The sequence below is a fragment of the Glandiceps talaboti genome, chromosome 5 (assembly GCF_964340395.1).
Source record: "Glandiceps talaboti chromosome 5, keGlaTala1.1, whole genome shotgun sequence".
Classification (NCBI taxonomy): domain Eukaryota; kingdom Metazoa; phylum Hemichordata; class Enteropneusta; family Spengelidae; genus Glandiceps; species Glandiceps talaboti.
The window spans coordinates 26,671,733-26,685,928 of NC_135553.1; the positions used below are offsets into that span (position 1 = coordinate 26,671,733).

The 14,196-nt window shown below is 35.5% G+C and overlaps 1 protein-coding gene across 1 annotated transcript in view; it reads right to left on the bottom strand.

Annotated features, from left to right (window-relative positions):
- The window catches only part of LOC144435094 (transducin beta-like protein 3), a 43,344-nt gene that overhangs the window by 25,656 nt on the left and 3,492 nt on the right, over positions 1–14,196 (bottom strand). The window contains exons 3-11 of the mRNA XM_078123651.1: positions 12,671–12,718; positions 9,029–9,106; positions 6,630–6,778; positions 5,471–5,563; positions 4,801–4,954; positions 3,896–3,989; positions 1,786–2,012; positions 589–730; positions 357–415 (exon numbers count right to left, since the gene is read on the bottom strand). Of these exons, the coding sequence (XP_077979777.1) occupies positions 357–415; positions 589–730; positions 1,786–2,012; positions 3,896–3,989; positions 4,801–4,954; positions 5,471–5,563; positions 6,630–6,778; positions 9,029–9,106; positions 12,671–12,718 (1,044 nt within the window). The remainder of the gene's footprint in view (positions 1–356; positions 416–588; positions 731–1,785; positions 2,013–3,895; positions 3,990–4,800; positions 4,955–5,470; positions 5,564–6,629; positions 6,779–9,028; positions 9,107–12,670; positions 12,719–14,196) is intronic.

Below are 14,196 nucleotides of genomic sequence, written 5' to 3' on the forward strand. Positions count from 1 at the left end.
CAAAAGATGGTGTATATTTCAAAGATGACTAATGATTAGGCAAGTGGATAAACTTTTAAAGAAATTGACATATAGTCACCCAGCTTCTGAGACACTGCCCATAGCAACCACAAAGTGATGGTGTATATTGCATTGATAGCAACACAGCTGGATCATAAACTACAGTTATGCTACTATACCATTGTGCTATTTTTAATTATTAAGTTCTCAAAGTTTTTTCTTTTTTGTATGTCATAATTTAACTCTTGTCATGTCATCTTTATATTTATTTATTTATTTGTTTGTTTGTTTGTTATTTATTTATTTTATTTTATTTATTTATCATGGAGGAGAGGCAATGTTACAGGTGTTTTTACCTTGGAACTGCTAACCATAAGTAGACCACCTTTTAATACATCTATTGATAAGACAATATCTGTGAAAGAAATGAAACAAAGACAACAATTTGAAATCTGACAAATAATGAGAAACTGAGTATAAAAACAAGAGAAAGTGCTGTTTGTACTTATATATGTCTCACAGTGCTTGTTGCCTTGCGCTCAACATTCCTTCCACAATTCTTTGTTAAAATCAATTTTATTTCTATACCTGAATGGCCTGTTAGGAGCTGACAGTTCAAAGTTGAAAGTTCAAAGATTCGTAGTTGTTCACTGTTAGTTGCTACAGCGATATGTGTCTCCTTTTCTCCCATAAACTTGATATCCAGTACTTCATCGTTGTAACCTACAAACTGTACAGACAAGACAAGAGAACAACTCAATACCACACACAAGCAAGGTTGAACACATTTGGTTGTTCTATGTTGCAACAACTCGTCTTTACTTCACTGGTTTGATAGAACACAAAATGTAACTTCAAACATTCCAAATTGCCATTGTTACTTTTCATAAACTGTGCTTGTGGAGGTGTAATGTGTAATAATATTTTTTCTTCGTTAAGCTGTGATTTTGAGGTTTTTGTCACTATGTTTCATAAGACTCTTAGGTCACTCATATTATCCTTGGCTGAACTTTTTGGGATTAATATTGGGAATTAATAAAGGCTAATGATATCCAAATGTTCTTCTTTGTTCAGCCAAAGAAAAAATGACTCTTAGTCAAAGACTAGTTGTGATGAAAAGTTAAGAAAGTTCAACATGTATTAACATGGTGTATTATTGAATTGAAATGTTATTCCACCAGAGAAGAAAAATATATACACACAATTTGAAAGCAACAGAAAGAACATTTTTGGTGAGGGCCATTGAAATAGTTCCCTAGGAAACTAATCAAGGTCCATAGACCAGACCTGCAAATAATTAAGACAAAATTGGGCGGGTACGAGTTTCACAATAACAACAAAAAAATACAATTTTATGTAAATAAAGAGATAAAGATATGTTGGTGGCAAAAAATAAATAAATATGTGGAAGCTCATGGAAGCTACAAAAATAGTAAAATAAGAACAGGTAACAAGCATAAGCTCTTACATACAGGAATAAAATTTCAGTCATGGCAAATTGAAAAAAGACAAAAGGTTATCAAGAATGAAAGAATGGAACAATCCTTGGAAAGGGCATTTCTGTGAAATAATGGAGTTAAAATCTCCTTACATTCATAGAACTGAACTAAGAAGGTAAAACAAGAACAGTGACATGACAGTTGATGTTGTAATTTGAATGTATAGAATATACATATGGGGAGCACTCGCTGTAAAATGTTCAAACACCAGAGGCTGTGTAGTAGGCTCTTTAAAGACCTCTAACTTTCACATGTAACATACACAATACAATGATACTACTTTTACCTGTTTGATAAGCTCAAAATCATCAGACTTGTAGAGAACTATGTTGTGGTCAAAGGTTACCACAGAGATAGCATTCAGTGATTGACACATCTGGAGCTGTGTGATGCTACCTAGTGTTTCATCTCCATGACTACCATTACTAGATGAGGACTGTGGCTGGGCTGTTATACTGTTACTCTGTGTGTACACACACTGAGCGCTTCTACTATTCCATACCCTCAACACACCTAGTGAGAAATAGACATTTAGTATCCATGTATGCTAAAATCAGATGGACATCAATAGAATCTTAGTATCGAGTTTAATGTATACATGAAGGGTTTGAATTTAACTTTGATATGTTTAGTAGTGAATTGTTTCAGCTATAGTAATTTCTATTGGTTTACATTGGACTGACAGACAACCTTTGGTAGTCTAGATATGATGTTTAGTAGGCTACATATATGTGTCCTGGACTACTGCTAATTTGGTAGTCAAGACATAATGTTAAGTAGTCTATGTGTCCTGGACTACTGCTAATTTGGTGGTCTAGATACAATATTTAGTAGTCTATGTATCCTGGACTACTGCTAATTTGGTAGTCTAGATACAATGGTTAGTAGTCTACGTGTCCTGGACTACTGTTAATTTTGAGCTTGGACTGTTATTACTGGTACAAATAACTGAAAGTATAATAAAAATTCATCTTTAAAATGATCATAATGCAGTTGTAATGATACATGTATGTACTGTGAGGATATTTTCATACATTTGAAAATTGAATGTAACAGTACATGTACATGTACACACCCATGCTATATGTATAGGTCCATGATTAAATCATTCAGAAATTGTGTTTTTATGACATTGTGACCTAAAATTATCAATTAATATGCAATATGCAAAACAAGTCTTTGTCCAAGACATACATGTAAGACTCTCTCAACAGTTTAAATTACGTACTCACATTCTGAACTTTTACAACAAATATGGCCATCATTCAGTCTCTATTGTGAAGGTCATGAAATAAGTGATGTACATAATTGGACTACAGTTATGGCAAGTTTATTTGAAACCACTTACATGTCAGTGGTATACATGAACACTTTGAATATTTGGGTCATGTGACTTTGAACATAGAGTTCAAAGTCAAGGTCTGTATATCATGCCTTTATCGATTACAAAAAAAGCTTTTGACTTTATAGTTGACAGAGCATCACTTTGTAGAAAGATTTATCAGTAATGGCATTGATGGTAAAATTATGAATGTCATCTGTAATATGTATGAAAATACCAAATCATGTGTCAAAAATGGTGGTTATATTTTAGAATAGGGAACTTGCAATCCAGACTGAGCATGCTCAGACACAAAGGACTATGGGATTATCTGTGGTTATCGTAATACCTAATCTGGAGCTACCGATAAAAAAATCTCCCACAATAGTCAGGGTAAAATATGAATTGACCATTCGTGGTTGCAAACAATGTAAAAGTATTGTTTACAGTACCAATTTATTAGTATTTATTATCACATTTCCCATGATGCAACATTCAACATGGCGGGTTTGCAAGTTCCCTATTGTTTACATGTAACACTGGTATAAGACAATACAAGGTGAAAACCTCTCTCCCCCTATAGAATGATTCTGAATACACAAATAGTAGAAGTTATAGAGGGTTAGGCCAACTGGCAAATGATTTCTTTATATAATAGTCTAAGTGATGATGATGTTGAACTGTTCCTATGTTTTCTACTCTCCTGTATATACTGATCAGATGATATGATTTTCATTGTTGAAACACAGCAAGATCTGCAAAATGTACTCAATGTAGTTCATAGTTTTAAAACTGTCATAATTGACACCTTACTGTTAAAGGGGAACACCACTTAAGGAAATAAAGACACTGTCATAAAATATGGGTTCTGGAAAGTCATTTCATGATTGTACGTCATTACCAACAATTACTTGATGTTGATCTTATGCCCTTATAAGATCTTTGCTATGGGCTATTGCATCATGGGAGTCAGCAGAACTAATATGGTTGCACAATGAATATTCATGAATCCTGAGTGCTTACTCCTTTCTGTGTAAAACCTCTTATATCTCTTATATAGAGAATATTTTGTTACCTTTACTGCCAGCTGTGATAAAATGTAGCTCAGTATCATTGACATGAAAGGTTGGAAAATTCTTCAAAGGCAGCAATACAATTCCTTCAACGGTCTGCAAATTATAAAATTTGGAGATATTTCAGTATTTTTTGAGCAGGTAGAAAGAAAGGAAAAGATGACTGAATCCACATATTATCTTACTAGCATGAAACAAGTCTACATCCAAAGACTTACCCCCACCTACCCTCCTACATAAATGCACTGTTATTTTGTGTCTACGATATGGTCTTATAATTAGTTGACAAGTTCATAACATATCAATGTCTACTCTTCTCTAACATACAAAGATGTCCCCCCGATGGTGTCACCGTCTTCAGAGAATGCAAACGCAGTAATGGCACTAAAGTGACTGTCTAAACTTGCAATACACCTAAAAAGACCGATAAAAAGAACTACCATGTAACCCCCCACCCCCCACCCCCCCCACCCCCCAATCTCCCCCCATTACACTATTGAAGACCATGGACAATGACAGGACATAGTAAGACATTCATTACATGTATGCCCATGACAAGTAAGATGCAACCTGATTGGCTGTGTGTCTCACTGAGCAGAAATTCGTTTGCATGTGTGCCAGTTCAGATGTAGAGGAGGCGATTAGGCTAAAAAAAATGTAAACATGTACCAAGAAGGTCAATTCAGCCAAAATAACGAAGGTAAAATAGCAATGAACGATTAGCCGACATCTACATTGGATTTTAATTAGATTGTACTAAAACCCTACTTTAAGAAACATTTTGTATTCTTTGTCACTTAAAAAAACGAGTGCAAATTTAAGATTTTTATCACTTCAGAATAAAACCAACTTGATTTTATTGAAATTTACAGATAAAGAGGATCATTGTCTATTTGCATTTTCTTACCTCATATACAGGGACAGTCTTTTTAGCAGTGTTGTCAGTAAGGTTCCACACAACCACCACATTATCTCTCCCAGAACTTAACATGGTGTCACCATCTTCAGAGAATGCAAACGCAGTAATGGCACTAAAGTGACTGTCTAAACTTGCAATACACCTAAAAAGACCGATAAAAAGAACTACCATGTTACTAAAATTTAAAAATAGCGCCAATGACATTGTAGCATAACTGTGCAATCTTTGTGTTATTAATTTTTTTTCAAACTGTTTATCCACATGCTGATATACAGACATACGGCTAAACACAACATAATAGCCCCCCCCCCCCCCTTAAACTTTGCCCATTGGGGGCTAAATATATTGGCAAAGCAAGAAAGAGAGATACACGTACATATGCAATACTCAATGTGTACAGCCTTTACATAAACTGGTTTCTTCTAGACAGAACAACTGCACTAACCTTTACATAAACTGCAGCTGGTTTCTTCTAGACAGAACAACTGCACTTATTACTTGATTCAAGTGGCAACACCAAAGTAATAAAAATGCAATTACTAATATGAACTGGCCCATTCAGTCTACATACATTTTGACAACCTTATCACACCATGAGGGAAACAAATTTGAAAATGTCACTCTCAAAAAGACACAAAGGTATGTAACTTGCTCTTACCTGCTAGTCTGTAAATCCCATATTCGTATTTTATAATCATCAGCTGCAGAGAATAGCTGAAGTCTGGATATGTCAGGATGATATTGCACAATGCTGTCAACACAAAAAAAAACAGCATCAATGGCATTGTAGCACAACTGTACAGTTTATGTGTCATTTCTTTGTATATCCACATACTGACTGTGCCCTGTTGTTGCCTATATTCAATACTGTATACATCATTTACAATGGATTGGGATTTAGTAACACAATCATCAGTGATTTGAACGACACTTTTTCTTGTTGTTTGAACTGCAGTAATAGTTTTATCATTTGCATTGATTATAAAAGACATGACTAGAATTTGACAATGATAAATAAATAACTTAATATGACTTGTCTACAACACTGCACATGGCATCATAAACATTAATCATTCCAGACAGCTTTAGATTTCAAATATTGCTGAAGAACCTGGATTTTAATCAGATTGGAAGCTGTTGTCAGATTTGTAATTTTCTAATCGTTCTTTTGTCCAGCAACAGACACCAGTAAGGTAAAGAAAGATGTTTATCATGTCTACATCGGGTATATTTCAAAGGTCCTCCATCCAACTTTCAATGTTTCCGCTGTCAATTAGTTCTATCTTTTGATGCCCGATATCCACTATTCGTCTCCTCTTCTGTTCTCTCAGAAAATCATCATTTTCCAGTGTTTGAAGACCATGGTTGACAGCATTTCTGGAGATATCTAGTAGATTTAGAAGTAATTTTCCTCTCTTTTATGAATGCACAGAGTTCTTTTACGCCCATTTTGTTGACAGCTTCATACATCGCCATACTATTAGATGCCATGACGAAAATTCTGGCCCTCACTTTGTCAGATATGGTGCGCCCTCTCGCGATACTTTCCTGCGAAACTATCGGAAGTTAGATAACCGGCATACGCTGTATTGTCACAAAACACATGTTCAATATGACGTTATCGACCATATCATTGAAAATACCTTAGTAGATGGACTGTACTGATACAGTGGGAATTGACATGCTGAAAGATTGGATTAATACTAAATACCCAATTTCAATGACTTCAGTAGGAACAATGTCTTACAATTACTTGTGTTTTCTTGAGTACAGCCTGTTATGAATTGTTTCCATGGTTACTAAGTAACTGTCATTACCTGACAACACCTTGAGAGCCTTTCAGGTTGTGAGTCCAATACTGCTTGATGATATCCCAGATTTTAATTGTGCTATCACTCCCTCCTGTTGCTAGCAGAGTGGATGTACTGTCAAATACCATACTTGATATAGGCATTGTATGGATAGCCTGTTGGTAAAACAATACAGGATAAAATCAACCTGTGTTACTATCTTCTGTAATAAATAGAAGCAGTGTGACATGAACAAAGTGATGTTCTTTATGGCCACTATAGTATGTCACCTTTGTGGCAGATTTGAATGGAAACTACTACTGCACGTTTGACAAAATGCAATGGCTCGGCTGTGCAAACATGTATCAAAACAGTACACAATCCACCTATGAATCGCATTCAATTTATTTTCTTATGAGCAGCTATCTTCATCACATTAGTATTCAGTTCTCTGGACCCAGTTTTATCACGAGAACTTATCACACTTTTCATCGTGTTGGTGTATTTTTGTGGTAAAAGAAATTGATCAGTGGTATCAGTATTACTCAAAGAAATTGATCAGTGGTATCGGTATTACTCCATCACACCTTTTTGTGCAATCTTTCAAATGATATTTCACTGATCAATTTCTGCTTTCCAAGAATCTCACATTTTCTAGGAATGTGACAAGCCTTTCTTGAAATCAACATGCTTTCACTTTCACCATCTATATTATCTATGTTATACTATCAACTTTTGGTTCCAACTGGGTGACTGTGAAATTTGCCATTGTTTTCATCATGTACATCTATTTGTAATTGCTACCTTATATAGTTGTTTTCTAAGTATGCATACAGTTACAATATATCTATGTAATACCAGTACTACACTAACGTGGGCCATTATGCATACAGTTACAGTATATCTATATAATACCAGTACTACACTAACGTGGGCCATTATGCATACAGTTACAGTATATCTATATAATACCAGTACTATACTAAGGTGGGCCATTATGCATACAGTTACAGTATATCTATATAATACCAGTACTATACTAAGGTGGGCCATTATGCATACAGTTACAATATATCTATGTAATACCAGTACTACACTAACGTGGGCCATTATGCATACAGTTACAGTATATCTATATAATACCAGTACTATACTAAGGTGGGCCATTATGCATACAGTTACAGTATATCTATGTAATACCAGTACTACACTAACGTGGGCCATTATGCATACAGTTACAGTATATCTATGTAATACCAGTACTATACTAAGGTGGGCCATTATGCATACAGTTACAGTATATCTATGTAATACCAGTACTATACTAAGGTGGGCCATTATGCATACAGTTACAGTATATCTATGTAATACCAGTACTATACTAAGGTGGGCCATTATGCATACAGTTATAGTATATCTAAGTAATACCAGTACTATACTAACGTGGGCCATTATGCATACAGTTACAGTATATCTATGTAATACCAGTACTACACTAACGTGGGCCATTATGCATACAGTTACAGTATATCTATATAATACCAGTACTACACTAAGGTGGGCCATTATGCATACAGTTACAGTATATCTATGTAATACCAGTACTACACTAACGTGGGCCATTATGCATACAGTTACAATATATCTATATAATACCAGTACTATACTAAGGTGGGCCATTATGCATACAGTTACAATATATCTATATAATACCAGTACTATACTAAGGTGGGCCATTATGCATACAGTTACAGTATATCTATATAATACCAGTACTACACTAAGGTGGGCCATTATGCATACAGTTACAGTATATCTATATAATACCAGTACTACACTAACGTGGGCCATTATGCATACAGTTACAGTACATATATATCTATATAATACCAGTACTATACTAACGTGGGCCATTATGCATACAGTTACAGTATATCTATATAATACCAGTACTATACTATTAAAGATGGGCCATTATTTCTGACTGCATCAAATTTAGCAGATGTTACTTCATTGTTCCTTTTAAAACATCCAGGAAAATTCAATCTGCAATAAATACATGCCATGTCTTCTGTACAATCTGTTGATTTTTCTAGGAAAGGGGCCATAGTATTTTCTTTAATTGTCAATATATGCATGTACATGAACCTGGAATATTTTCTGGAAACCATCCAAGCTTCCAAGAATTCAGTACTTTCCTGGCGTCTGACAATTATTTCCAAGAATCTGGTACATTTGAGTTAACAACATGCTTTCCAGGAAAGTGACTTTCCAAGAAACGAGTGCTTTTCAATAACACAAATGTTCCATGAAAAGAAACATTTCACAAGCAAGTGACTACAATTCTCAGAACTTGACTCATTACACACTTGGAATTGACACAATTTCTAAGAATGTGACTGAGTTTCCACGAAAGGCTCCCTTACCTTCCATGTTCTTTTGCATGTTTTTGTCTGCCATTCCCATTGTCGGAGTAAAAGATTCCGGGCGGCAATAACCAGAGTCTACAGACAAGATATAGAATTATTTCAACATCATGTAAGTAACATCTAAAGTCATCAAACAAATTACCAAATATTAGATATTATAATAAAATGCAAATGAGAATGAGTCTGAATCATACATATCTTCTGTACATCACAGTGGTAAAATAGTTTGTGACAATGTTGGATGAGATATTGAAAATGAACTACTCTTTGGTCAAAACAAGTGCAATAAAAGCTAACATCTTATATAACAGAATGCCTTTCGTAACTCATTTTAGTTATTTTGATTTGAAAAACGTCACGGCCAAAGGTTTAGTTCTCACCAGAAAAATTACCATCGATAATGTGAGGTTAGACACTTGAATCGTTTCAGTATGTATCAAACTTTTGGAGGAAAAAAGGCAAAATGTGCTTTACTATCTCAAATATGGCTTCCATTTGTTATGCAGGTCAAGGTGGAGAAAGTATAAAGTGACATACATAGGTACATATGCATGATATGTCTGACATGGTAAAAATCCAAGTCATGATTACAATACCATCATCAAATATTTGACTAAAAAAGCTATGAAGATAAACCAAATTTGGCTCTTTGACCTTGAAGGTCACATCAAGGTATTACAAGAATGCTCATCTTTGATACTATGGGTGTAGGCATTTGAATGGTATTACTATGTGTTACACCTCATAAGTTAATATATGCTGTAAATTGAGAAATTTTACAACAAGTATGGCTGCCATTAGGCCATATTTGATTTTATCGCAACAAGAAAACATTGTGCATATCTCTCACATAATGTGTTATCATGTCCACACCACTCCAAATCGGAAGTATACAATATCGATAAACTGCACAGTCGCAGTTGAAATGACCCGAATGAATTTGAAATCTGCGCAGGCGTGCACCAAGGAATGACATTACATTCTGGTCCTGCTCACCAATTTGCATAGCCTGTGGGCTTGTTCAACAGATAGCAAATGTAGCTGTGTGATGAAGTCCCCAAAACAGGTTCTTATCTTCGTAGTGATCATCCCAAACCATACAATCTAGGAATTGACAGCACACCTAATTTCAAAAAGTTGTACGTCAGAGGTATTTTAGGGGACTAGCATGTTTTCCTTTTAATTTTCAGTAGTCAAAAACTGGATAGTTTTAGCTATTCTCACTTTGGTTTACTCATAGACCTTCCAACCACGAGGCAGGTCTATGGTTTACTAAATACACAGCAAAAACCACCAGAGTTACAATATTTAATAAGAACTAAACTAAAGCTACCTTCATGTTCAATCACTGTTACTAATAAGTTCACTATACTAGTCGACTAGTCTGTACTTGATAGACATTGTCATCATGTGATATTCATTGTTAGTTGGATATCTAATTGCTCTATATACGTTTCCTACTTTCATAAAAAACTTCCACATTTCATTGGAAATACCATGTAATTTTATGCATTATTTCTTTTAAATCTGAAAACTATTTGGGAATCATAATTGTGTTTGAATAAAACTGAATGAAAAATGCTAGGTATCAGAGCATCCATGCTTGGTGTGCTTTCATTCGTATATACACATGGTGGCATTAAAAATAGCACCAATGGCATTGTACAGTAGCACAACTGTACAGGTTTTTTTTTAAAATGTTTAACCACATGCTGATCCATGCTAGGTATAAGTGTGCATTTGCTGAATGATTATCCAGTTGCCTATCCAACCCTGTTGTTATCGTTGCAATATACACAATCATTTAGCTGTTACTATGGGCATGGTCTTGTTGCTAGGCACATTTACATACATTTCTTCAATGTTTATTCAATTGTCTATTAATCCCAGTTGTTATCTTTGCAATATCTGTGATCATTTGGCTGTTGCCATGGGTGCGGTCTTGTTGCTAGACATTTTTGCATAGTTTTTGAATGTTCGTTCACTTATCTTTGAATCCGTTATCTTAGTGAAATACACAACCGTTTGACTGTTGTTATGGGCGTGGACATGGTTGCTATGGATATTTGCATACATTTTTTGAATGTTTACTCACTTGCCTATCAGATGATGTTGTTATTTAATCAACATATACTGCAATTTGATTGTTGCTAAGGGTGTGGTCATGGTTGCGAGGGCCAATTGTGTCAAAATCTTTTGATGAAAATCTGCAGAATAACACTTCTAGAAATATCTTACCAAGTTTAAGTCTCATTGTCCACGTACTATTTGAGATACAAGTTTTTGACCCAATTCACATTTTTACACCTAATTTGCATATATCACTGATGAGATATAATATGCTTAATATTGCGTCATCTATACACCTACAGATGCAACCCCCCATTAAATTTCAGCCCAATCTGCTCAGTGGTTTTGGAAGATTTTTGACCACATAGACACATTTTTAGCCCTAATTTGCATATAACTGATGGGATCATTTCTGAACATTTCTTAATCTAAACACCCTTAAGAATGTTCCCACCAAATTTCAGACCAATCTGCCCAGTACTTTTGAGTTTAAGTTTTTTGACCAAAAATCATATTTTTTTTACCCAAATCACACAAAGGTGGGGCGATCATTTCGATTTGAACACTTTTCCAACTAGACACCCAAGGTAATACACCTACCAAATATCATGGCAATTGGTCCAGAGGTTTTTGACTTAAGTTGTGTATACACATACACACACACACACACACACACACACACACATGGACAGACAGACAGATAGACAGATAGATAGACAGACAGACACTCTGCCATGCCTATAGCACTACTGAAGTTGTGCTAAAAAGTATTCCCCATTGTCCAATCTTCATGTATTATATACATCAATGGAAATTTACTTTCAATACTGCAACCTTACAAAAAATATATATTTGAAGACAAAAATACGTCGAGAAAAGCACTGTCAAAAAAGACCATGATTGCTTGATGATCAAGCAACAAAAAACGAACCAATTTTAAGCATACAGCAAGATTGCTGATATCTGATGAACTCTTGAATCTAACAAGCTTAAAATCAACAGATTACAGATTTATAGAGCTGTCCATCATTGAGATGTTTATGTTCTAACAAAGTCCAAAATATGTCTCTAGAGCTATGGACCTAGGTAGAAATGTACCCATAGTAGAACCTTCCTCAAGCCAAGTTCATGACTTCCATATTATCTCATCAATAATCATAAGTTCAGAAACCTCCAACTTTGGAGAGTTTGTTTACTCCCGTTTTGGAGCAGTGTGGAATTGGTTATCTTTGTGCCAGGTTTCATTGAAATCAGTTGCTGCATCCAGAGATATATGGGTGAACGCAGGCATACACACATGAACACACAGACAGAACCCAATGTAATAGCCCCCCCCACCCTCCCCCCTCCAGGAGGAGCCTGTTGGGAGCTAAAAAACAATGGCACAGAATGACACACACAGACTGGGACAGACTTCACCATACTACATTTATAACATTCCATTATAGAAGGTATTTAGGTATTTGGGCAAAGTGTGCCGAGGCATCATACAAAATATTATTGCAAACATAGAGATTTTGATTTCTCCATAGTATATGTGACAAGCAATGTAGTTTATGAACACTATACCTGGTCATCAGGGCTTACTGCAAAGCATGTGATTTCATCTTCATCATCCTGTGAATGCAAGTAAAAAAATATGAAATCTTTAGTGATTTCTAAACAACATGCAATGAAGTTGTTGTACTTTGATCAGAGACTAAAATGGTATTGTGAAAGATGTGTTTTTCTTTTGTTTTAGGAACTCTGATAACAAGAGGAAGGAAACTAAAACTTGCATAGATTTTCATACCATTCTCCATATATTGTAATCTTAGTGAGGAACCCAGGGCTTTATTCAAATTCAATTATGCAAACCTAGGAGCCTCTAGGCACCTAAAGTTGCCCCAAGTTGCCCCACTACATGACATCAAACTCGGGGTGCCCCAAGTCGACACTCCGCATGAAACTGGGGCAGCATGAGGATTGACCTGACCTAACCCAAGATGAGGATGACATGTGGTTGGTTATTTTTATCAATTCTGAATAGAATTATAGGATATTTTGAGGATATCGCTCTATATTTAGTGAGGAAATCATTTTTTGCACTTTCAAAAGTGTCTACAATGTTTTCAAAAGTCAAACCAATTTATTTATTGTGAATTGTGGATTTAATCATGGGTTCCAAGAGGTACCCCAAATGCAATAACATGTGTTTGATTTTCACTGACCCGAGATGCCTAAGTGACATCATTTACTCTGGTCTGAGGCTCCCAAGAGATGCATAATCAAACACATCCCTGGTAAAATATTGGAAAGACTGAACATTGGCCTCAGTGGTAGAAACTTTGGCCTCAGTGGTAGAAACAAAATTATTTGCCAGGTCATAATCTTCTCTTAAGGCCTAAAAAAAATTGTTTGGTTCCAATTACCCAACCCACCTAGTATTTCACTGCTGACCCAACCCACCTAGTATTTCACTGCTGACCCAACCCACCTAGTATTTCACTGCTGACCCAACCCACCTAGTATTTCACTGCTGACCCAACCCACCTAGTATTTCACTGCTGACCCAACCCACCTAGTATTTCACTGCTGACCCAACCCACCTAGTATTTCACTGCTGACCCAACCCACCTAGTATTTCACTGCTGACCCAACCCACCTAGTATTTCACTGCTGACGGTCCCAACCCACCTAGTATTTCACTGCTGACCCAACCCACCTAGTATTTCACTGCTGACGGTCCCAACCCACCTAGTATTTCACTGCTGACCCTAAATTTTCAAGTTTTTTTCACGTATTTGAGAAAAAACAAATAAAATCATGAAAATGTGAAGTCTCATGAGAAATAGTGGATGTGGAAACTGATATCAGCTTAAATAGACAATATAAAACTGTTCTTTCAATCTGTAATGGCTGTACATCTAATGAGAAGAAACCAATAACACAGAGACCATATGGTAAACAACGGAAAATATAACTATCTAAGCTAGACAAACTGTGACACACATGAAAAAAAAAAAGGTAGGTAGGTTGATTTTCTTTTTACAATAGTTGGGCAAGGATGTGCAAACTAAGTTGATTTTACTTGGTACTCATGTTATGTTGATTTT